At 44.4% G+C, this 26,518-nt stretch overlaps 1 protein-coding gene across 3 annotated transcripts in view; it reads right to left on the bottom strand.

The window, feature by feature from the left end:
• Positions 1-26,518, bottom strand: part of SMIM29 (small integral membrane protein 29) — a 130,152-nt gene that overhangs the window by 69,154 nt on the left and 34,480 nt on the right. For all 3 annotated transcript variants that reach the window (XM_077295480.1, XM_077295477.1, XM_077295479.1), the window contains exon 3: positions 12,426-12,451. In XM_077295480.1, the coding sequence (XP_077151595.1) occupies positions 12,426-12,451 (26 nt within the window). The remainder of the gene's footprint in view (positions 1-12,425; positions 12,452-26,518) is intronic.

Genomic DNA, 26,518 nt, shown 5'->3' with positions numbered 1-26,518 from the left:
TGGGGAAATAAAAAAATGGGGGTGAAAAGATCATTTTTGTGAAAAAATATGATTTTTTATTTTTACGGCTCTGCATTATAAACTTCTGTGAAGCACTTGTTGGGTCAAAGTGCTCAACACACATCTAGATAAGTTCCTTAAGGGGTCTACTTTCCAAAATGGTGTCACTCGTGGGGGGTTTCAATGTTTAGGCACATTAGGGGCTCTCCAAACGCAACATGGCGTCCCATCTCAATTCCAGTCAATTTTGCATTGAAAAGTCAAATGGCGCTCCTTCCCTTCTGAGCTCTGCCCTGCGCCCAAACAATGGTTTACACCCACATATGGGGTATCAGTGTACTCAGGACAAATTGCACAACAATTTTTGGGGTCCAATTTCTTCTCTTACCCTTGGGAAAATAAAAAATTGGGGGTGAAAAGATCATTTTTGTGAAAAAATATGATTTTTTATTTTTACGGCTCTGCATTATAAACTTCTGTAAAGCACTTGTTGGGTCAAAATGCTCACCACACATCTAGATAAGTTCCTTAGGGGGTCTACTTTCCAAAATGGTGTCACTTGTTAGGGGTTTCAATGTTTAGGCACATCAAGGGCTCTCTAAATGCAACATGGCGTCCCATCTCAATTCCAGTCAATTTTGCATTGAAAAGTCAAATGGCGCTCCTTCCCTTCCGAGCTCTGCCCTGCGCCCAAACAATGGTTTACACCCACATATGGGGTATCAGCGTACTCAGGACAAATTGTACAACAACTTTTGGGGTCTATTTTCTCCTGTTACCCTTGGTAAAATAAAACAAATTGGAGCTGAAATAAATTTTGTGTGAAAAAAAGTTAAATGTTCATTTTTATTTAAACATTCCAAAAATTCCTGTGAAACACCTGAAGGGTTAATAAACTTCTTGAAAGTGGTTTTGAGTACCTTGAGGGGTGCAGTTTTTAGAATGGTGTCACACTTGGGTATTTTCTATCATATAGACCCGTCAAAATGACTTCAAATGAGATGTGGTCCCTAAAAAAAAATGGTGTTGTAAAAATGAGAAATTGCTGGTCAACTTTTAACCCTTATAACTCCGTCACAAAAAAAAATTTTGGTTCCAAAATTGTGCTGATGTAAAGTAGACATGTGGAAAATGTTATTTATTAAGTATTTTGTGTGACATATGTCTGTGATTTAAGGGCATAAAAATTCAAAGTTGGAAAATTGCGAAATTTTCCAAATTTTCGCCAAATATTCGTTTTTTTCACAAATAAACGCAAGTTATATCGAACAAATTTTACCACTAACATGAAGTACAATATGTCACGAGAAAACAATGTCAGAATCGCCAAGATCCGCTGAAGCGTTCCAGAGTTATAACCTCATAAAGGGACAGTGGTCAGAATTGTAAAAATTGGCCTGGTCATTAACGTGCAAACCACCCTCGGGGCTTAAGGGGTTAAATTCGTTTATTGATTACAGCATGAATCATACACACATTTGTTTGTATTCATTATTATCCATTAGATGCATAGAATTACCACACATGGCTATGTCTGGAATATTGTAAAAGTTACAAGCAATGCATGTCAATCATTTGTTCATATCCTATTCAAACTTTAACTACATCAACTTCTAATAAAACCTCTAAAACTAACATGCTGCCGCTTAAAGGAGAATTCTAGATAGATTCTGCCCTGTGAGTAGATAGTGTCTGCGCAATCTTACACCCTTTCCTTGTATGTTTGTTAAGTCATTTTAACCTAAACAGTATGGCAGGAGGAGTTCCATCTTCCCCATATCTTTTCAAATTTAGCTGGATTACCTCTATTCTGATACAATGTCCGCTCATACGGAATAATGGAATTTACCAAGTCTACCCATGCTCCAAGAGTTGGACAAGAACCTCCCATCCATCGCAGAGCCAACACCTTTCGTGCCAAAAACAGCGTCTCCCTCAGAAAAATTCCCGTATGACGATCCCAAGTCTCTGCCTCCCATACTCCAAATAAACATACCAGAGGTTCAAGTGGGACAGGGATCGACACCAGTGATGTCAACAATGTCGTTACCTCATTCCAGTATTGGAAGACAATAGGACATTTCCATATCATATGGATAAAGTCTGCATTGCTAGAATGACATCTCAAGCAGTCTGATGAGTGTAGACGACCCATTTTAAAGAGACGAGTCGGGGTCAAATAGGATTGATACATGATATATAGTTGGGTCATCCTATTATTAACTGATGGGGAGACTTTAGTTGGGGATTCCAAGATTTCGTCCCATTCCTCTTCCAGTGTGTCTGGGAGAAGTCGTCCCCACTTCCCCTTAATTGAATCTACGGTAGATCCCTCACCCATGGGCGTTACCACATTTTGAGAGCTATAATTTTTCCATATTTTGGTCCACAGAGTCATGTGAGGTCTTGTTTTTTTGCGGGACGAGTTGACGTTTTTAATGGTACTATTTTTGGGCACGTGACATTTTTTGATCGCTTTTTATTCCGATTTTTGTGAGGCAGAATGACCAAAAAAACAGCTATTAATGAATTTCTTTTGTGTGTGCGTGTGGGGGGGGGGGGGGGGGGGGCGGCGCGTTTATACCGTTCCACGTTTGGTAAAATGGATAAAGCAGTTTTATTCTTCGGTTCAGTACGATTACGGCGATACCTCATTTACATAATTTTTTATATGTTTTGGCGCTTTTATACAATAATTATTTTATAGAAAAATTTATTATTTTTGCATCGCTTTATTCTGAGGACTAACTTTTGAATTTTTTTGCTGATGATGCTGCGTGGCGGCTTGTTTTATGCGGGACAAGATGACGTTTTCAGCGGTACCATGGTTATTTATATCCGTCTTTATCGCGTGTTATTCCACTTTTTGTTCGGCGGTATGATAAAACGTTGTTTTTTGCCTTTTTTTTTCCTTTTTTTACGGTGTTCAATGAAGGGATTAACTAGTGGGACAGTTTTATAGGCCGGGTCGTTACGGACGCGGCGATACTAAATATGTGTAATTTTACTGTTTTTTTAATTATTTAGATAAAGAAATGTATTTTTTATGGGAACAATATTTTTTTTCTTTATTTAGGATTTTTTTTTTCTCTTACTTTGTCCCAGATTAAGGGGTTAATAGAAGAACTATTAGGGAGGGATAACAAAGCTTTAGAAGCCAATTGTGACATGGGAGGATCCACTGAAGGGGATTCTGCCCACTTCTTATGGAGTTCAGGAGCAAAAGGATATCTTTTGTTCAGGGCCCTCTGACCAGAGAACTGCTTGTCTGGCCGCTTCCTGTGACATTGTACTATATCCTCAAACTCTGGGTGAGTGTAAAATACTCTATGAGACTGTTTTGTCTGTTTGAATGACACTTTATGACCCGAGGCCAAGGTGGATTCATCGTCTATACTCAGGGTTTGGTTGACGGCCTCAATGAGGCTGTCGATTATCTCCTGGTAATTAGGTGCCTCTAAATTGAGGGACCCTTCGGAATCATAATCTGAGTTTTGTTCACTAACCTCTCCTGGAGAGGGAGAGCGAGAGACGGAACTCATGGATGCCGAGGCACCAGAGGACGCTGTGTGGGTTCGTTTCCCCAGCGTCTGCTTAGAGAGCGGCCCCTGCAGGCTGGAAGTTCCTGTGAGATGGAGGATTCCTCCAAGACAGGCAAACCACTGTCCCTGCCCCTATCTGGGGCCTGAAGGGACTCAATTGCTCTAGTTAGTAACACCGTAGATTGCGACAGACAGGGCCCATTCCGTGGGGACCCGACACACTGGGCTCAGTCGCAGGGGAGGGCTCCTGAGCGCATTCGGAATCGCAGGCCTCACAGAACCGATTGCTCTGGACATGCGGAAAAGCAGACAGACAGGTAAGACATGAGGTATATAATACCGTATGGGTCTTGGTCCTTCTAGACATGGTGGACCTGCTGCCGAAAGAATCCCCAATATACATTAGATGCAGCAGGAGAGAGGAGCTGACAGACTGGTGGTTAATACTTACCCCAGTCCTGTGTCCTTGGATCCTGTGGAACCACGTAGAGAAACAGATCCTGAAATGCCGACGCTCCCCATCTTCAAAAAAGCGCGCTCAACCAGTGGGCGTGTTCCTAGGGGGTGGAGCCGGTAGCAAACGCGCTCCGGAGGCGGGACTTCCACCCCCCCGCGGCCTAGTACCAGCAAAAGCCAGGGACTAAATTTCCGGCGCCTGGGACGACGAGAGACCGCAAGAAGACCCACAGAAAGCCAGATTTCCGGCGGCCGCCAACCCGGACGATACAGGGGGAGAGGTGAGCACATAGGAGCGCCAGGAAGAGCGCTGTAGCAGGAGTCCTCCCAGCCCCCTACTCCTGCAATAGATCCATCTTCAGGTTAGAGAGGGGGCTGCGTAAAGGTTGGTGCAGGCACTCTATCTCCATCTTCCCTTCAGGGGATGAGGAGAGGGACCGTCCACCTCCTTCCATCACCGCAGTCTTGGCATTGGTGATGCAGTGGGGGCCGCACGAACTGCAGATATGCACCTGTACAGCCTAGGGTTTCAATACCTTAGGGTGGTCAGGGCTAAGTCCGGCATTTTGTCCCACGTTGCGGGAGAGGATACGTGGAGGAGGCACTCCCCCGTTGTTGGTTTGGGGAGATCGGACCCCTTCAAAAGGGTCCGTCGCCCCTGTCATCTTTATGGTAAAAAAGAAAAAAAGAGGTCTAGGAAAAACTAGACATGTGCCTCCTAAAGACACTAAGATTGAACTGGATTAGACTGCTGCCAGTGTCCGTGTATATACGGCGGAGGAGGAGCTAACTTTTTTTTTTATGCTTACTTAGTGTCAGCCTCCTGGTGGCAGTAGCAAACACCCACAGTCCTGTGTCCCCCAATGAGACGAAGGAGAAAGTAATTGATATCTATCAGACTGAAAAAGGTTCTCAAGTTTTCATTTCTAAAGCTTTGAAACTCCAGCAAACCACAGAGAGCCATTATCCGCAAATGGAGAAGACATGGAACATTCCCAGGAATGGTTGACCGACCAAAACTACCCCAAGGGAGCAGCAACAACTCAGCCAGGAGGTCACAAAAGACCCAACAACAACAACCAAAGAACTACAGCCCTCACTTGTCTCAATTAAGGTCAGTGTTCATGACCCCACCATAATAGAGACTGGGCAAAAATGGCCTGCATGGCAGAGTTCCAAGTCAAAACAACTACTGAGAAATAACAAAAAACTTGTCTGTTTTGCCAGAAAAAAAAAAAAAAAGTCTTGATGATCCAAGACTTGGGAGAATATTCTGTGAACTGACGAGACAATAGGTGAACTCTTTGGAAGGAGCATGTTCCATTACATCTGGTGTGGAAGTAACAGCATTTCAGAAAAGGAGCATCATACCAATAGTACAAAGAAGTCCTGACCTTAATCCAATGAAGATGCTGTGGCAGGACCTTAAAAAGGCATTTCATGCTCGAAAATCCACCAATGTGGCTGAATTACAACAATTCTCCACAGACGAGTGGGTCAAAATTCCTCCAGAGCATTGTAAAGGACTCGTTGCCAGTTATTCCAAACGCTTGATTGCAGTTGCTGCTGCAAAGGGTGACTCAAACAGTTATTAGGGTTAGGGGGCAATCACACAGGGCCCTATAGGTATGGATTTCTTTTCCCCATAATAACAAAGGCTTTCATTTATAAACTACATTTTGTGTTTAAATATTAGACAAAGATAATGCAAAGTTTGTTTAGTGATCTGAAAACTGTAAGAGTGACAAACATGTAAGGAAATAGGAAATCAAGAAGGAAGCGAAAACTCTCACACCACTGTATATTTATTCTTGGTTAACTTCCTGGATTTAGTAAGTAATTCTGTACTTAACAACTGAAGTGTTCAGGAACCGGTACCAAAACTTATTTTGTTAATGGAGGCAGAAGTTAAGTGACCCAAGGAATCGGGATAACAGAAAACCAGTATTGGAAGAAAAAAAAAAAAAAAAGGAAAAGCACCCAGGAGATAAACTCACGCAAAATCATCAAACAATAGATCACTACTATTACAACTCAACGCCAACTACTTAGCTTTTAGGACAGGAAGACAAATCTTTTACTGGCAAGTACTTAACACCCAAAGTCAGTATATATGGAGGGAATAAATGATAGGCAGTTGCAGCTGAGAACTGATAAGCAGTTGCAGCTGTATGATATCAGCCTACATGAAAAGAATCCATAACCCTCACCACTGAAAGAAAGTAAATATATTTCAATCTCTAAAGAGGACGTTCGTTACCCAACCCTAACTTCAGGTCTTCCATTCGAACATGGCACAATCTCAAGGGAACAAGTCCATCTCCACAAATCTTGATGTTCCTTTGTCCACAGTGTGCAACATAGTTAAGTTTACAACCCATGGCACTGAATCAAAATCTCCCTGGATGTGGATGTCACAGAAAAGTGATGAAAGGTTGCAACGCAGTATAGTCCAGATGATGGATAAGTAGCCCCAATGAAGTTCCAAAGAAATTCATGCTGTCCTGCTGGCACAGGGTGCATCAGTGTCAGCGCAAACTATCCGTCGACATTTAAATGGAGCCCACTGCTGACAAATATAAAAAAGTTAGACTGCAGTTTGCCAAAATGTATGTGAGTAAGCCAAAAGCCTTCTGAGAAAGTCTTGTGGACAGATGAGACCAAGATAGTTTTTGTTTTGTAAAACACACCATTCTACTGTTTACCGAAAATAGAATGAGGCCTACAAAGAAAAGAACACCGTTCCTACAGTCCAATATGATGGTGGTTCAAACAGGTTTTGGTGTTGTTTTGCTGCCCATGACAATGGGTGCCTTGACTGTGCAAGGCATCATGAAATCTGAAGATTACTAAAGGATTTTGGGTAGCAATGTAGTATCCAATGTCAAAACTAGGTTTTAGTCCTATGTCATGAGTCTTGCAGCAAGACAGTGACCCCAAACAAGGCACTGTATAGTTCTAAATTGGCCAGCAATGAGCCTGGATTTCAATCCCAGTGAACACCTGTGGAGATCTTAAAATTTCTGGGAGAAATACTTCATTTTCTGGGACAATTTCAAGGGTGCCAAAACTTTTGGCCATGATTGTAGATGTTTATTTACTTAAATGTCAAGCAGCCCATTTTATAACTCCAATTACTGGGATCAACGGACTACTCTGTTTTCATTCAGCTTAGTGTGACCATGATCATATTACAACGTCAACTAGATGGATTAAATAGGTCATTGAGGTTTATCAACTTAAAATGAGCTGGTCAACATTTAGGACTACAGACTAGGATGATTAACTGAACTTAAGAAGTTTATTTGGCTTACCACCATCATGTCCACCTTCTAACTCCAACTAGGAGGATAAACTAAAAGATGTTTACCTACCTACACTGCCGACAAATCTATTTTATGACTCCAACTAGGAGGTTCTACTTGACTTACTATGGTTTTTATTCAATTAGCCCAACCATATCCATCCTTCTCCAACTGAGACATCAATATTAAATCAACCTAAATGCTGACTTGTCCATTTCTAACTCGAGACTTGGAGGATTAAGTGTGTCTACTATGGTTTTATTCGGATTAGCGTAACCATGTCCAGACAGGAGGATAAACTGGGACATAGACGTTTATCAATTTAAATGGAGACAAGCCCATCCTCTGGCTTTAAATTAGGAGGACTATCTGGCCATACAATGGTTTCAGTCAGTTTAGCATAGCCATGTCCTTAGAAAGCTACTCTGTCTGGAAGAACAAATTAAAGGAGCTTAGATGATTTACCAGACTAAAATGCTGACCAATTCCTTTCATGCCTCTAGACATAAGAGAATTGACTGGGCTGATAGTTACATTTGAGTTAGTGCGATCTGTACATCTCAAGCGGGAGGGATAAAGTGGGAATCCATTGGACTCCAAAGCCTCCTGCAGGACTGCCTTTTGGCCTCCTCCTTAATTAAGCAGTATCATCTGAGACTCCTCCAATAAAAGGTAGAAGCCAAAACACGTTGTGAGGCAGTCAGCTGGCTAACCAGGGAAAACTGAAGGTCATACCAGGCCAAAATCCACATCAAGCCTAGCCATAAGGCAGATAGCAGGCTAAAACACAAGGGTGCAGAAAATACAGTAAAAAAGGCTACAGATAAAACACAAGTGCTAACAAAAGACCACCAATGGCGAGGGTGCATGCCCGACACCAACCATGAGACTGTGTGCTCCACTAACCACGAAGCAGCTGTAGGACAAACATCAAATCTAGCTTTCCTAAAGAAAACAACATTTTAGTGCCAACTAGGCCAATGTATTTACTGGGATTCTTGCAAAAGATTGCTATAGAGCACCTTAAGGGTGCTCCATGATCCATGGCTGCTCCAGCCATGTGCTCAAAGAGTCTGTCCACAGGAGGAGAAAGTGGCCTTTTTCCTCTTGCCTTTCTGTCCAGAAATTGAGCGAGAGGAATCCGCCCTCTGGTGCTGTCATGCGTGAGGGGAAAAAAAAATAAAATAGAGTTAAAAATATTGAATGAGCACAACTAAATAAAATTTAAGGAAACTCTGGGTGTTCTGGAAACCACACATGTCCATGAAGGGAAAAAAAAAAAATTGCTGACTGCAGAAATATAAAGGAGGGAAGATGAGACCTTAAAATACTTCATAAAAAAGGGCTTTTCATTTTTTTTTTATTTTTAGAAAAGTTGACTCCAAACTTTCACATAAATAAACCAAACACAGATACTCTCCCCTCTCTGGGTGTAGTGATGGCACTCCACTGTAGATTGCATGAGCTATTTTGTTATTGTACATTATAGAATGGGAGGAGGGAGGAGGGAGGAGGGGTAAACCCCTTTAGGATAAGTGCAAACAGCATTTTTAAAATGCCAGTAGACCCACCAAGGTTTTCTTAAGCAAGGCTGCATTTTCCCTGAAGGAGCTCCTATTGCAGTTTTCACTTTTCTTTTGCTGAGGCTAGGCAGTCAATGTCTGCCTGAGGCGAGCTTCCAGGGCTGCAGAGCGGAGATGGAAAAGATCCCACTCCAACGAGCACTTCATCACATTCAAACAGTCCCTCACTACTTTCAAGACCACACTCGCCACAGCAAAACAAACCTACTTCTCATCTCTCATATCCTCCCTGTCTCACAACCCCAAACAGTTATTCAACACCTTCAATTCTCTCCTCCGCCCCCCAGCGCCTCCTCCCTCCCCACTCATCTCTGCTGAAGACTTTGCCTCATTTTTCAAGCAGAAGATTGAGAACATCAGAGACAGTTTTAGTCGACAACCCCAGAACCCTTCCTCCCAACTACCCAGACCTCCACCTCCAAAACCAACTTCTCCACCATTACAGAAGACAGACTCTCCACTCTACTCTCAAGATTGCATCTCACCATCTGTGCACTTGATCCGATCCCATCCCACTTCATCCCAAACCTCGCCACAGTCTTCATCCCAACCCTAACCCATCTCTTCAACCTATCACTAACAACTGGCGTTTTCCCCTCAAGCTTTAAACATGCCTCAATCACACCTATCCTCAAAAAGCCCTCTCTTGACCCATCCTCTGTATCTAGCTATCGCCCTATATCACTTCTCCCCTATGCCTCCAAACTACTGGAACAACACGTCCATCTTGAACTGTCCTCCCATCTATCTTCCTGCTCCCTCTTCGACCGCTTTCAATCTGGCTTCCAGTCACACCACTCCACTGAAACTGCCCTAACTAAGGTCACCAATGACCTATTAACCGCCAAGAGCAAGCAGCACTACTCTATCCTCCTCCTCCTGGACCTGTCCTCTGCCTTTGACACAGTGGACCATTCCCTGTTGCTGCAGACCCTCTCATCCCTTGGCATCACAGACTTGGCCCTATCCTGGATCTCGTCATACCTAACTGACCGGACATTCAGCGTCTTCCACTCACACCACCTCCTCACCTCGCCCCCTATCTGTCGGAGTTCCGCAAGGTTCAGTTCTAGGGCCCCTGCTCTTCTCCATTTATACCTTTGGCCTGGGACAGCTCATAGAATCTCACGGCTTTCAGTATCATCTCTATGCTGACGACACACAGATCTACATCTCTGGACCAGATATCACCACCCTTCTAACCAGAATCCCTCAATGTCTATCCGCTATTTCATCCTTCTTCTCCGCTAGATTTCTAAAACTTAACATGGACAAAACAGAATTCATCGTCTTTCCCCACCATCTCACATGACCTCCCCAACGAACCTATCCATTACAGTAAACGGCTGCCCACTCTCCCCAGTCCCACAAGCCCGCTGTCTTGGGATAATCCTTGACACTGATCTCTCCTTCAAACCACATATCCAAACCCTTTCCACTTCCTGCCGCCTCCAACTCAATATTTCACGGATCCGTACATTCCTAAACCAAGAATCTGCAAAAACCCTAGTCCATGCCCTCATCATCTCCTGCCTCGACTACTGTAACCCCCTGCTCTGTGGCCTCCCCTCTAACACTCTCGCACCCCTCCAATCTATTCTAAACTCTGCTGCCCGACTAATCCACCTGTCCCCCCGCTATTCCCCGGCCTCTCCCCTCTGTCAATCCCTTCACTGGCTCCCCATTACCCAGAGACTCCAGTACAAAAGCCTAACCATTGACATACAAAGCCATCCACAACCTGTCTCCTCCATACATCTGTGACCTCGTCTCCTGGTACTTTCCTGCACGCAACCTCCGATCCTCACAAGATCTCCTTCTCTACTCCCCTCTTATCTCCTCTTCCCACAATCGCATACAAGATTTCTCTCGTGCATCCCCCCTACTCTGGAACTCTCTACCACAACATATCAGACGCTCGCCTACCATCGAAACCTTCAAAAAGAACCTGAAGACCCACCTCTTCCGACAAGCCTACAACCTGTAGTAACCACCCATCGACCAAACCACTGCACGACGAGCTCTATCCTTACCTACTGTATCCTCACCCATCCCTTGTAGATTGTGAGCCCTCGCGGGCTGGGTCCTCTCTCCTCCTATTCCAGTTGTGACTGGTATTGTTCAAGATTATTGTACTTGTTTTTATTATGTACACCCCTCCTCACATGTAAAGCGCCATGAAAAAAATGGCGCTATAATAATAAATAATAATAATATTAATAATAATAATAATAATAATAATAATAATAATAGTCCCCTTTCTGCAATTTCAAACTATAGCCAGTGAGCAGCTTCAGAGATTAAGCCACCTAAAGATAGAACATGCTACTTTTAGTTGCTGCAGTTTGCAAACTCTAAAGCTGATAAAGTAGTAAGAAAATCTAAACGTATGCACAGCAATGTGAAAATGTTATTGCTGTGTAAACTTTTTTTTTTGCAGCGCTTTCTCAGGTGGATTCTGCCTGAAAAACACGTTGTGCACACAACCTTATTTCCTGAGGGTGGGCGGGCAATTTGCTGTTGCTCCATTAACAATTACTGTATTTTTCTGACTATAAAAGATGCACCAGAACACAAGACGCACACCAAATTTTCAGAAGGAAAATGGGGAAGAAAAAAAAAATGAATGTGTCAAATAGGGGTACATCTTACAGTCCTGAATTCAGCTGGGGGGGGGTTGTTAGGGGGGGGGGAAATCAGCAGTGGTAGTCATAGGGGGTGCTTGGTGGTCCGGCGATGATATGATCCAGACTGGTGCAGCAGGTTCAGCGGTGCAGGGGCTCCGCCGACATTTTGTGAAAGCCCTCGCACATCCAGTGCTGCAATACGGTGGTCTCCTGGAAATCCCATCCCAAGGCGGGTGCTGCAGGTTTGGCATTGTGGGGACTCCAGCGACATTTTGTGAATGCTCAGAGCCCCGCACTTCCATTGCCTCAATGCTGTGGCCTCCATGAAAATGGCTGCTGGATGGAGGCGGCGCATGTGCAGATTGAGATCTCGGCAACAAGATCTCATCTCCCGAGATCTCAATCTGCGCATGTGATGCCTCCGTCCAGCAGCCATTTTCATGGAGGCCACAGCAGCGAGGCAATGGAAGTGTGGGGGCTCCAGGCTTTCACAAAATGTTGCCGGAGCCCCTACACCACCGAACCTGCCACACCCGGATGAGCGTGAGATGATCGCCCTGCAGTGTTGTACCACCAGAAGTACAACGCGACTCCTGCTGCCATGTACAGTACATTCCGACTAAGACGTACCCCCATTTTCCCCCAAAAAAAAAAATTTTGGGAAAAAAGTGCGTCTTATAGTCCGAAAGATAATGGTAAGTATCTTCTTTAATTGATTAATAAAGCATTAAAATATGGCAGATAAATATTTGTAGTTTGTCTCTGTTCTAAAGATTTCATGTCTCCCCCCCCCCCCCCTTAAAAATTGTAGGCATGGCATATTAAAATGTTGAGTATCTTGGTGGCCAACCATCTTTTAAAGCAGACTGAGGTTCACAAGAAAACAAGAATACTATAACCTTGTGCGTTTACCTTTTTCTCTTCTTTACATACATGATCTATTAATTGAGAGAGAAGAAATAGTTCAAGCATATTAGCATTAATGCAGATTCACATTCTAAGACAACATATTCATATAGAATTAAGATGCATAAACAATATAACAAACAAGGCTAGATAAATCTCAACCACCCATGGCACCTACAAAAAAAAAATAAAATAAAGGAAGGCAGCCATTCAACCAGCTTTTGCTTACTGCCATTTATCCATTCAGCAGCTCTATAATTCTGCACAGTACATGGAACGGACAGTATCCAACAAATGTCTAATTGCAAAATTTGCTCCTCCTAAGCAGGTAAACATGCAATAGCAGCAGAAAATACACATTATTGACAACATGTTGATGAGGTTATGTGGAGTAGACTAAGGGTTTGTTTATACAAGAAAATACTTTGTCGTTAAGTCACGACTAAATTTGTCTTGTTAAAAATCTGAAAAATTTAAATTGAAACCAGCATTTTATATGAACATTAGCATTTTCAATAACACTGAACAAAAGGACATGATTATGTACTCATTTCAATGCTCCAACTGCTACTAAACTATTGTCTTGGAACACAGTCAACCTTTCGATGAAAGCCATATCCATAGGTCAGTAGCAGAAATATGGTGTCCCAAGAAGATTGAAAGTGTGATATCAATTGCATAAAAAAAACAAAACAAACAACTTGTTAGTAAATTAATATTAAAGAATTGGGATAAACAGGCGGCGCAGCCAGTTTATCCCAAATTCTTTCATATTAATTTACTATTAAAGTAAATTTTTATCCCGATTGCTAGATCACATTATACCCATATAAGGTTTGAATTTCCACTCAGCCCTTTTGCAGGACAAATGATCTCCGATGAATCATTAATGTTCAATAATCCTCCAGATTCTGTCAGTGTAAATACACCTAGAGGGGTTGTTCCCGTTCATCAAGTTTCTCCCCTGGCACACTTCCCATAGAGTTCACCAAATGGCTGATGCACTGTCAAAGTGATATCAGCAGCCAACGCCAGACACTGCGAAGACTGGCAGAGACTGAGTACAGCAATGTGTGTAAATAAACACAGGTACACATCTCCGTGGGAGACATGCAGTTCAAAAGAGAACAATTCATTTAAAAACACCTCTCATCAGGATTTTGCTCAGTAAACTACATACACTGTAGGTTGGCACTGTTATAGTGAATAAATGGTACTTTGGGGTGATGTCTAAGGGGTAAGGTTACTCCTTGTGGAGAGTGACATACCAGCTCTGGCTTGTCAAGGTAAGGAGGCTTATTCGCCGTGCAATGCTCCTCTGGGAAATTTAATATGCAGTTTGCCTTTTAGAGAAAAAGAGGACTTGAACTCTATAGCGCCACCTATTGGAAGTAGCGATCCTACAAGTCACAATCAACTCTAACGAGTCTTGCAATATGACTTAGAATACAAGCCAAATCAATATCTCAATTCGCAGACACGGTGTTTCGGGCTGTTGGCCCTCGTCAGTGGGAAACACCATGGACAAGGGAACTCCTGCTACATCAATTCCTACCCCCGAGGCCTAGGGAAAACAGTTATGTGAAGGCTGCACCACTAAGATTGTTAGGGATGAACTGCCAACATTCCTATCAGAGAGGAAGTCCACGAATCGAGATGTGGTTCAGGCCTCGATATCTAGTCTCGTTCCTGCACAGACTCCCCAACCAGGTCCACGGGCTAAAAGACTAAAATAGGAAGTGGAGTTGAGCTCAGAGTAAGGGTACCGTCTCACAGTGGCACTTTGGTCGCTACGACGGCACGATCCGTGACGTTCCAGCGATATACATACGATCTCGCTGTGTGACACGCTACTGCGATCAGGGACCCTGCTGAGAATCGTACGTCGTAGCAGATCGTTTGAAACTTTCTTTCGTCGCTGGATCTCCCGCTGTCATCGCTGGATTGGCGTGTGTGACGCGATGTGTTCGCTTGTAACCAGGGTAAACATCGGGTTACTAAGCGCAGGGCCGCGCTTAGTAACCCGATGTTTACCCTGGTTACCATTGTAAATGTAAAAAAAAAACACAAAAAAAAAAAAAAAACAACACACTACATACTCACCTTCTGATGTCTGTCACGTCCCCCGCCGTCTGCTTCCTGCACTGACTTTTTTTTTAACATTTACAATGGTAACCAGGGTAAACATCGGGTTACTAAGCACGGCCCTGCGCTTAGTAACCCGATGTTTACCCTGGTTACCCGGGGACTTTGGCATGGTTGGTCGCTGGAGAGCTGTCTGTGTGACAGCTCTCCAGCGACCACACAACGATTTACCAACGATCACGGCCAGGTCGTATCGCTGGTCGTGATCGTTGGTAAATCGTTTAGTGTAACGGTTCCCTAAGAGCTACAATCCCTAGGATCATATCAGGAGGAAGAGGGCGAGATAGTCTCAGACCCACCGCATGTGGGTAAAAGATATCTCTCTGAATCAAAAGATACTGACGAGCTTATTCGTGCTGTCAGGAATACTAGGCAGGTGGAGGAAGCTCAGAAGCCGCAGTCAATCCAGAATGGGACAATTTGAATTTTTTTTTAAATTGCTTTTTATTCAGGATTCAAAACAAAACTGATTTTTCAGTATCACTAATAAACATATCTTTTAATCATACGATTTAAGGGAAAAAAAAAAAAAAACTATGCTCAATCCAACACAAAAACAAAACACTAACATAATTCTGGACCATGGACAAAATACTAAGTGCCCAAATACAACCAGTGCAGGAAAGAAACGGAAAGGCCGCAACGTGCAGGAAGCAGAAGCTTGAGGTCAGGGGATAATTGAAGTTCAAATATAGTCCCTTGTTGTGCTCCATGTAATGAATACTGCCATGCTCAAGTATAGACCTAAACTAAAGTGTACCACTTAGTTCCTCCCCACACATTGCAGCCTCAGTAGCAAGGCTCCATCAGGGGAGTGAATGCATAAAAGGAGGGCAAGTTGTAAAAGAAAAAAAAAAAAGTTAGACCTGGTAGGTCAGACGTTTCCTGTAGTTCTTGATCAAGTTTTCACACACTGCAGCAGGGATTTTGGCCCACTTCTTCCTGAGGGAAGGTAGTTGTTGGCCAAACATCACAACAAATGACCTCTTCCATCTCTCTTCAAAACTGCAGTCGTCCTGTTCCCTTTATAGAAAAGCATCCCCAAAGCAAAACATTTCCTCCATCATGCTTCATGGTTGGAACGGTGTTCTTGGGAGTTGTCCTAATCCCTCTTCCTCCAATCACGGCAAGTGGAGGTGATGTTAAAAGTTGTGGTTTCACCTGACCTTCTCCTATGAATCCTCTGGATCACCCAGATGGTCATTGGCGAACTTCAAACGGGCCTGGACATGTGCTGGCATAAGCAGGGGGACCTTGCGTGCCCTGCAGGATTTTAATCCATGACAGTGGTGTGTTATTAACAGTAATGTTTGAGACTGTGGTCCCACATCTCGAGGGTCTGACCAGAACCTTCAGTGTAGTCCTAGGCAGATTGACGACCTTTCTCAGAATCAAACTTACCCCATGAGGCGAGATCTTGCATGGAGCCACAGACCAATGAAGATTGACAGTCAACTTGTGTTTTTTTCCATTTCCTAATAATTGTGCCAACAGTTGTTGCCTTCTCACCATGCCGATTGCTTATTGTCCTATAGGCCCATCCCAGCCTTGTGCAGGTCTACAATTTTGTCCCTGATGTCCTTAGACAACTAAATAGCTGTCACCAAATGGTCTTGGCCATGGTGTAGAGGTTGGAGCGTAAATGTGTGAACAGGTGTCCTCTATACAATTAACGACTTCAAACAGGTGCAATTAATACAGGTAATGAATGCATGGACATTGCGGACCTGAGGGCCTCCTCTACTGCCTATAGCTCCCTGAAGTTGGAGTACCGCCAGCTGATTTGTGTCCAGATCCCCTGGAAACAATTAGTTTGGGAGACCATAACTCCCCATCCTCTTTTGCTGACATGCATTGTTATAGTGGTCAGGATTCTGAATCCAGGAGACTCCTTTCTCTGCATTCCTTGACTGAGCCATCAGGCGACAGAGGATGTTACTCGATCAGGCACAGAGATCTTATTGCTCAGGCATGTCGAGGATCCTTTCCAGCTTGAAAGCATGTAGGCTTGCACAACACTGGTATGGGCCTGAATGCATGACATAGAACCCTGGACAGACATTGCAATAACTTAATGACACCCTTAGGCTCCGCAGGAAAGCTATTTTGGACTTCCTCCGATTTTGTTTCTCTCTTGGTTTACAAGATGTCCGCTTCCGAAAATTCAACAGGATACCAAGGAAGGTTTTCTTGGTGGACGGAATCAAGTCCAATTTAGGAGTTCACCATCCACCCTAGGGATGTCAGAATCCGACTAGTTCTCTGAATGTATTTCCTGAGGATTGGATTGGCACAGAAAGGGCCACAGGAAGAAAATGGCAGAGATAAGGAACAATGCAGATGTTCCGCTTCCTGATGAATGCTACTACCTCTGCCATGATCTTTGTAAACAAACAATCGAGATGCTGACGCTATCCCAAACAGCAGAACATTGAACTGGAAGTACAATATCTGCCGTCCTTGGGTAAGCACAAATCTTTAGAACCTCAGGTAGTTTGGATGGGAATAGGATACAAGATGCTTATTAAAGTCGATGGTTGCCATGACGAAGTTCTCCCCCATAAGTGGGACAGTAGTTTTTATGGACCGCATCTTGAACCTTCTGTAGGTGATTTATTGGTTCAGAGACTATTAGGTTTAGGATTATGCCATAAACTCCGCTTGGTTTTCTTACCAGGAATAGCTGAGAATTATTTCTACCTCTTTCTATATGTGGAACTGGAGAAATTACTCCAGAAAAGAACAAATCCTGGAGCCCGGACATCAAGGTGTTTTGTAGATCCTGGGAAGAAAGAAGTTAAGGTACCTTCACACGAAACGACTTTGTAACGATATCGCTAGCGATCCATGACGTTGCAGCGTCCTCGCTAGCGATATCGTTTAGTTTGACACGCAGCAGCGATCAGGATCCTGCTGTGATGTCGCTGGTCGCTGAATAAAGTCCAGAACTTTATTTGGTCGTCCGATCGCCGTGTATCGTTGTGTTTGAAAGCAAAAGCAACGATACCAGCGATGTTTTACACTGGTAATCAGGGTAAACATCGGGTTACCAAGCGCAGGGCCGCGCTTAGTAACCCGATGTTTACCCTGGTTACCAGCGTAAAAGTAAAAAAAACAAACAGTACATGCTCACCTGCGCGTCCCCCAGCGTCTGCTTCCTGACACTTACTGAGCGCCGGCCCTAAAGTGAAAGTGAAAGCACAGCGGTGACGTCACCGCTCTGCTGTTAGGGCCGGAGCTCAGTCAGTGTCAGGAAGCAGACGCTGGGGGACGCGCAGGTGAGCATGTACTGTTTGTTTTTTTTACTTTTACGCTGGTAACCAGGGTAAACATCGGGTTACTAAGCGCGGCCCTGCGCTTAGCAACCCGATGTTTACCCTGGTTACCCGGGGACCTCGGCATCGTTGGTCGCTGGAGAGCGGTCTGTGTGACAGCTCCCCAGCGATCAAACAGCGACGCTGCAGCGATCGGCATCGTTGTCGCTATCGCTGCAGCGTCGCTTCGTGTGAAGGTACCTTTACCCAAGAGTTACTTTCACGCTTTGTGGTGGACAGGAGAAGAACTCTGTTCTAACTCCTTCTCAGGATCTAATGTCAACAAATAATCTGCCACTGGGGGAAGAATCCCGAGATCTGGCCCCCTACCATTCTACAAGAACTGATCCCCAAGTAGTACTTGTATATAAAATATCGCTTTTCTTAATAAATCTTAAAAACAAGAAATGTGCATAAAAAGAAGGGTACTAAGTCCTGTGACTAGGGACTACATAACCATACCATTGATGGCATACCAATTGGACAGTACCTTTAGGGGAATATGCTCTGAGGAAGATCAATTCTTAGAACAATCTAGACTCCTGAGAAAACGATTTCAGGACTGAGGCTACAATCGAAGGGCTATACAGAGGTGATATATGAGAGCCAAGAATACCCCTAGAGAACAGTTATTGCATAAAAGAAAACAAAAAAAACAACCCACCCTTGCTGTTAAAGAGGGAGACAACCAGGTAAGATTTATAACCAATTATAACAATAGGTGGTATGATTTAAAAAAACATCATACAAAAACATTGGACGATCTTACGAACAGACCCTGTTCTTTAAAAATCCTACCTGAATGCCCGTCATTTGTAGCCAAAAGAGCACCAAACCTAAGTGATATCCTCACACACAGTTCATATGATCCAAAGAGGAAAGTGAGGAATAAAAAAAAAAACAAAAAAAAAACACAACCCAAAAACACAAGCCAAGGATTCTTTCCCTGTGGTAGGTGTAAGGGGTGCGCCAATATAAAGAGGGGACACACCTTCAGTAATTCTAACACTAGGAATTTTGATATTAGGGCCCACATTACATGCTCCACTAAGAGGGTAATTTACTATGCGGAGAGCCCATATAAAAAGATCTACCGTATTTTCTGGTGTATAAGACGACTGGGCGTATAAGATGACCCCCAACTTTTCCATATAAAATATGTAGTTTGGGATATACTCGCCATATAAGACGGGGGTCATCTTATACGCCCAGTCGTCTTATACGGCGTGTGTGGTCCAGATGGTTCCTAGGGTCTGGAGGAGAGGAGACTCCTTCAGGCCCTGGGATCCATATTGATGAAAAAAAAAAAAAAATAGTAGTTACTCACCGATAACGGTGTTTCTCTGAGCCCATGACGGCACCGCGGAGAGAGGGGATCCGCCCACCAAGGACAGGAAACCTACAGATAAAAAGGCGGTACCTCTCTCCCGCATCAGTTTACAGAGCATGAAGGGAATATCAGGTTAATGATTACAAATGTTTCAACATTACTAAACCTTTAATAAAGATACCACGTGCTTATTGATTATATACATAACTAAACATTATAAGAATGTGCACACCCACGCGTGAGGGAGGGAATGTACGGGTGCCGTCATGGGCTCAGAGAAACACAGTTATCGGTGAGTAACTACTATTTTCTCTGTCCCCCATGAAGGCACCACGGAGAGAATTGCAGAGGCTGTACATTAGGGAGGGACTATCGCTTCCAGAACCCTTCTACCAAAGGTAAGGTCTGAAGAAGAAGTTAAGTCCAACCGATAGTGCTTAAAGAAAGTTGAGGGTGAAGACCAAGTAGCAGCTCTACATATCTGGTCTATTGTTGCTCCGGCTCTCTCTGCCCAGGAGGCCGCCATCGCCCTAGTTGAATGAGCTTTAACTTCCCCAGGAGCTGGCATCCCGCTTGAGGTATACGCGAGGTTGATGGCATCTCTGATCCATCTTGCCAATGTACCCTTGGAGGCCTTTTTGCCTTTCCGAGGGCCCTGAAAACACACAAAAAGACATCTATCCTCCCTACACTCCCTAGTAGCCTCCAGGTAATGGATGAGACACCTTCTAACATCCAATGTGTGTAATGATTTTTCCCCCCTTGTTCTTAGGGTTTGGACAAAAGGAGGGAAGAGAGATCTCTTGGGACCTATGGAACCGGGAGGCCACTTTTGGTAAATATGCCGGATCAGTTTTTAATACCACCCTGTCCTCCAATATTTGCGTGAAGGGTGGCCCGGCTGACAAGGCTTGTATGTCACTAATTCTTCGGGCTGAAGTGAGGGCTACCAAAAATGGGTATTATACCTACCGATAATTCGGTTTCCAGGAGTCCATCCTGACAGCACTCTGGAGGACGTCCTCCTCCTCCTTGCAGGGACAGGAAACAACACGAGAGGTTAAAAGGTCCCACTCCGCCCCCTTTCCTTTAGTGTTTTGACAAGTACCACACCATGGATAGATACCATTTGAATTTTATTAACCAAATCATATTTACAGCATATGACATAGTATACATAGGGGGGGAAGTAACGGTGCTGTCAGGATGGACTCCTGGAAACCGAATTATCGGTAGGTATAATACCCATTTTCCAGCACGTCCCCCTGACAGCACTCTGGAGAATACCAAAGAAAACTCCTTTAGGGTGGGACAACTGCCTGGAGAACCTTTCTCCCAAATGACATTTGTTGGGTTGCTAACACGTCTAGTTTGTAGTGTTTACAGAATGTGTTCACGCTGGCCCAGGTTGCGGCTTTACAGATTTGTTCTAATGATGCCCCTGCCCGTTCCGCCCATGATGCTGAAATGGCCCGAGTGGAATGGGCTTTTATTCCCACAGGACAATCTACCCCTTCTGACGCATAGGCTTTTGAGATTACTGTAGTGATCCATCTAGCTATAGAGGTTTTGGATGCTTTTTTACCCCTATTTTTACCTCTAAAAAGGATAAATAGATTGGGATCTTTCCTCCAAGTACTAGTGGCCTCTAAATAGTCTAGTACTGCCTGTCTGACATCAAGAGAATGTAAAGATTGTTCCTTTGTATTAGAGGGTTTATTGCAAAAGGAGGGTAGAATTATTTCCTGGTTTCTATTTTGTACTGAAGCTACCTTGGGAATAAATGATGGATCTAGTTTTAAGATTATATGATCCTCACGAACCTGGAGGTACAGATCCCTAATTGACAGGGCTTGTATCTCCCCTACTCTTTTGGCCGTTGTAATTGCTACCAAAAATGCTGTTTTCCAAGTTCGTATTGCAATGGGCATGTCACTTTTAAGGGTAAAAGGATCTTTACATAGGGCTCTGAGCACTAAATTTAAATCCCAAGTGGGAGTTAATTGTCTAAACGTGGGACGTAATCTCTGGATGGCTTTTACAAATCTAATTATCCAAGGATGAGAGGCCAACGGATAATCCAGGAATGTGCTAAGAGCCGAAATCTGCACTTTAAGGGTACTAGGCCTCAGCCCCATATTGAATCCAGATTGGAGAAAATCCAGAACTCTGGGAACGTCCGGGTTTTCCGACATCACGGCCGACCTGCCACCTTTCATACAGAATTTCTTCCAAATTTTGTAGTAAATAGCTGACGTTACTGGCTTACGACTAGCTTGGATTGTTGAGATGACTTCATCAGACAGCCCCCTTGATTTCAAGATGTCCCTCTCAGGATCCACGCTGAAAGGTGTAATCGTTCCGGGTTTTGATGTAACACGGGCCCTTGATGAACGATGTCCTTCCATAGGGGAAGTCTGATTGGACTGTCTGTTGTCATGGCTCCTAACAACGGAAACCAGCTCCTTCTCGGCCAGAATGGCACAACCATCAGCACTGTTGCTTGGTCTTCCTGAATCTTCCTGAGCACTCTCGGAATGAGTGCTATTGGAGGAAATGCATAAGAGAGTGGTTCGACCCATGTTTGACTCAAGGCGTCGACTGCTTCCGGCATGTCCGTAGGGTTGAGGGAATAGAATCTGGCCACCTTCGAATTTTTTCTTGTAGCGAATAAGTCTATCCTGGGAGTCCCCCAATGATGACATAATCTGTGAAAGATTTCTTGATTTAATTCCCATTCTGTCGGACAGATTTCTTTTCTGCTCAAATAGTCGGCCAAGACGTTTTGAGATCCCTCTAAGTGGACTGCTGTGATTGACAGGACTGTGTTCTCTGCCCAAAAAAATATTCTTCGTGCCAACTCTTGAAGTGGTTTGTGTCTGGGACCTCCCTGATGTCTTATGAAGGATACCGCTGTCATGTTGTCTGTTAGGATTTTCACATGTTTGTTCTTCAAGCGAGAGTGATTCCTTCTTAGAGCTTCCCAAATAGCATAAAGCTCACTGTAGTTTGAAGATCTTTGACTGATATCTTGTGGCCACCTGCCCTGGATGAATGATCCTTCTAGATGGGCTCCCCAACCCCACTGACTGGCGTCTGTAGTGATCACCACACAAGGGTTCAAGGTCCATGGAACACCCACTCTTAGGTTGCTGTATTGAGTGCACCAGTGCAATGACTTTTACTGCTCTTGACAGGTGGATTACTTTGTCCAGCGATGACTGACGTCGATCCCATGTCGAGAGAACCTGATCCTGTAACAATCTTGAGTGAGCCTGTGCCCACCTTACGCAAGTGATACAGGCCGTCATCTTCCCTAAGATCTTCATGGCCGATCTTATAGTAATCCGATGTTTTAGGAATTCCATGATTAACGTTCGCATTGACACCTGCTTTTCTCTTGGCAAAAAGGATTGTCTTGAGGTGGCATCTAGAAGAACTCCCAGAAACACCTTCCGAGATTCGGGCTTTATGTGTGATTTCTCCTGATTTACAACCCAACCTAGATATTCTAGGACTGAAATGGCTCGATCCCTGTGTAGGATTAAGATGTTTTTTGTTCTGGCTACCAGCAGAAAATCGTCCAAATAAGGAATTATTGTAATTCCTTCGTTTCTTAAGTATGCCACCACCTCTGCTACCAGTTTTGTAAATATCCTTGGTGCTGAGGCCAGGCCGAACGGGAGACACAAATTGTAGGTGGCAGGTTTGGTCCGGAATCTTTACAGAAAACCTCAGAAGCTCCTGAGATGTTGCATGGATTGGAACCTGATGATACGCGCTTTTTAGGTCGAGCGTACACATTACCGCATCTTTGTCTATGAGGTGGACAGTTGTTTTTATTGATTCCATTCTGAATCTTTTGTATCTTACATAGACGTTCAAGGGTTTTAGGTTTATTATTGTGCGAGTTTCTCCCGATGGCTTTGGAATTGAAAATAGTGAAGAGTAGTGACCTCTGGCTATTTCTGTTTTGGGAACCCGCACTATAACTTGAGACCTGAATAACTTCAGAAGGTCTAAGAACATTGGTGAATTTTTTGCCACACTGGTGGGTGGAATACACCTCTGTGGTGCTGGGGATACGAGCTCTCTCATGTCCTCAAAATAATTTCAGAAGGATACAGGCATTTTTTGTAATCTTTTTCCAGTTCAGGAAAAGACCGAGTCTGCCCCCTATACCTATGGCGTCATTGTCTCCTAGATCTAGGGCTTAATCCAAACAGGGAATTTCTTCCCCTTCGGTTCTGAGTGTATGCTCCTCTATAGGTACCCCTGTTGGATCTCCACTGTTCTCTATAGTCAGGCTGCTTGCCTCTATAGGAACTTTGAGGTGGGGGTCTTTCCCGAAATGGCTGAAACTTTTTCGGTTTTTCCTCTGGAAATCCTTTTTTATTGTCTGAAGCGGATTCTAGAATATCATCTAATGCCTGTCCAAATACCTTGGATCCTGAAAAGGGAATAGCACATAATTTATTTTTAGATGCATTATCACCTGACCAAGATTTAAGCCATATAGCTCTACGAGTCGCATCGGATAATGAGCTATTCCTGGCCGCAAATCTTACGGATTCTGCTGATGTGTCAGCCATAAAGGCTGTGGCAGACTTTATGATGGGTAAGGAAGAAATTATATCGGCCCGCGGGGTTTTATTCTCCAAATGTTCCTCTAACTGCCCCATCCACAAATACATTGATCTAGCTACTGACGTGGCTGCGATGTTAGCTTTTATCAGTGCTGCCGACGTTTCCCAGGAACGGCGCAACAGAATATCTGCTTTGCGGTCCATAGCGTCTCTGAGACTAGATGAGTCCTCAAATGGAATAGCCGTTTTTTTAGTAACCTTGGCTATGGGTACGTCAACTTTCGGAATTTCCTCCCATGACTTGATATCCTCCGGATCAAATGGTAGACGACTTTTAAACTCCCGAGACACTATCAGTCTACGTTCCGCATCCTTCCATTCTTGCAATATCATCTGTTTCAGGTGATCGCTTACAGGGAATACCGTCTGTCTTTGTGACGTAAGCCCTCCAAACATCAAATCTTGTCTGGACTTCGGCCGCGGCTTCTCTTTCATCTGCATTGTATTCCTCACAGCTTGCACTAAATCTTCTGTCTCTTCCACGGGAAATAGAAACTTTCTTCCTTGATCCTGTTCCTCCAATGGTAATTCTCCTTCTTCTTGATCCGAACTTCTACCGTCTGATTCTTTCTTAGATGAAGCCTCCACATCGTCCTGGTCCAGGTCCATCCGTGGTCTTTTGCGACCCCGACCTGGGCTGGAGGGGTACCGTTGTGTCATAGTAGCTAATGAATTCGGTACCTCTTCCCGAATTAAAGATCTCAATTCGGATAATAATAACGGTTGCTCTTCTCTTACAACTCTAGAGATGCAGGACCCACACAACTCCTTTTTATGTGCTTCTGGTAACTTTGCATTACATATGGAGCATCGTCTGGACTTTGTCAGTGCCTTGCCTGACTTTTTTGCCACTGGCAGGGATGTCTGTTGAGTCTCCTTATCCTAAGTATAAGAGTGAGTATACCTTAGTGACTTAGGAATAAGAGTGGAAGGTAATATGCGCTATGCGCACTTACCCGAGCCTCCTCACTCCTGGGATCCATATCCTCTGTTTAAATATAAATATACCATCTCCTGCCAGATATACATATAGGGATTTCGCAGCACTGCTGCACTTACCCCTTGTCTCTGGCACTGCAGACCTCCTTTCTGGCTCGTGCCTGTGAATGTGCGTCCTGGTTCACTGTAGCGCTTGCCGAGTAGAACACTGGACGCCCATTCCCATATCCGGCGCCTTTTTATCGATGTTTCAGCGTTCCACACTGTGGAACGTATGTTCTACCGCCGAAAATGACGCCGCTGACGTCACCGGAAGTGACGATATACACTTACTTCCGCGTTCCACGCAGTGGAACGCACGCTGAAGCCGGGAGGTTCTGCCGTCCCTGCATGCTCGTATGAGAGCATGCGGACCTATGCGCCTTTCCACCTTCCTGGCGCCGGCGCCTCTTGTTCTTCCTGGCGCCCGAGCCGAGAGCCTCCCCCTGGGAGGAAGCGGCTCACCCAGGAGCGCGTCCGCTCGACTGGTCTCTGGGCACAGGGACTCCCACCCGGGAAGTATGTGCCCTGGGCTATCGACGAGGGGGAAGGATATTGGACCAACCGCACGATCCCCCTGAGCCCTCCGGTCCGGTAAGCTTGCTTCTCTCGTGTGTCCCTCCATGCAGGGACAGGAAAAACACTGAAGGAAAGGGGGCGGAGTGGGACCTTTTAACCTCTCGTGTTGTTTCCTGTCCCTGCAAGGAGGAGGAGGACGTCCTCCAGAGTGCTGTCAGGGGGACGTCCTGGAAAGGGAGGTTTTGAAGGATAGCATCTTTAAGGGAAGGTCTTTTAAGGGCTCAAAGGGGGTTCTGGTAAGGGCTGTGAGGACTAGATTTAAGTCCCACTGTGGGGCTCTACGTAAGGGTAGAGGTCTAGATCTTTCTGCTGCCTTAACGAATCTGGAAACCCAACGATTCTTTGCTAGATTGTAATTAAACAGTGCCCCAAGTGCGGCAATATGAACCTTCAGTGTATTAGTGGCTAGGCCTTTTTCCAGCCCATTCTGCAAAAATTCTAATACCGATTTGAGTGGGATTCCCTCAGAGACTCTAGCCCCTGAGGAAGAGAGGAATTTTTTCCAGATTTTACCGTACTGTTTAGTAGTTGTTAATTTTCTACTTTTCAAGAGGGTTGATACTAAACGTTGAGAAAAGCTTTTCTCTATCAGTAACCCCCTCTCAAATTCCAAGCTGTCATGTGTAACCTCGCTACCTGCGGGTGTGTTACTGGTCCCTGGAATAGGAGATTGGGCAGGTCTGGGAGTATCCAAGGGTCTGTTATGGACATTCTTCTGGCCCAGGAAAACCAAGTTCTCTTCGGCCAGAAAGGGGCAATCAATATCACCCGGGCGCTGTCCTCCCTTATCTTTCTCAGAACCGCTGGTATCAGTGTGATAGGGGGAAACGCATAAGCCAGTTTGTGCTTCCAAGGAATCAGGAAAGCATCCAGCGCCATCGGGTTCCCTGCTGGGTTTATGGAACAAAAAGGTGGTCACTTTCCGATTTAGGTTGTTTGCGAAGAGATCTATTGTCGGAGTTCCCCACATCTCCGTTATCTGATTGAATATGGTTTGATTCAGTTCCCATTCCCCCTGTTTTAGGCAGACCCGACTTAGGTAGTCTGCCTTGAAATTGTCCACCCCTTTTATGTGGAGTGCCGTCAAGGATGCTAAATTGTTCTCGG

This window comes from Ranitomeya variabilis, chromosome 3 (assembly GCF_051348905.1).
Source record: "Ranitomeya variabilis isolate aRanVar5 chromosome 3, aRanVar5.hap1, whole genome shotgun sequence".
In the NCBI taxonomy this organism is placed as follows: Eukaryota; Metazoa; Chordata; class Amphibia; order Anura; family Dendrobatidae; genus Ranitomeya; species Ranitomeya variabilis.
This window is presented reverse-complemented; position numbering and strand designations above follow the sequence as displayed.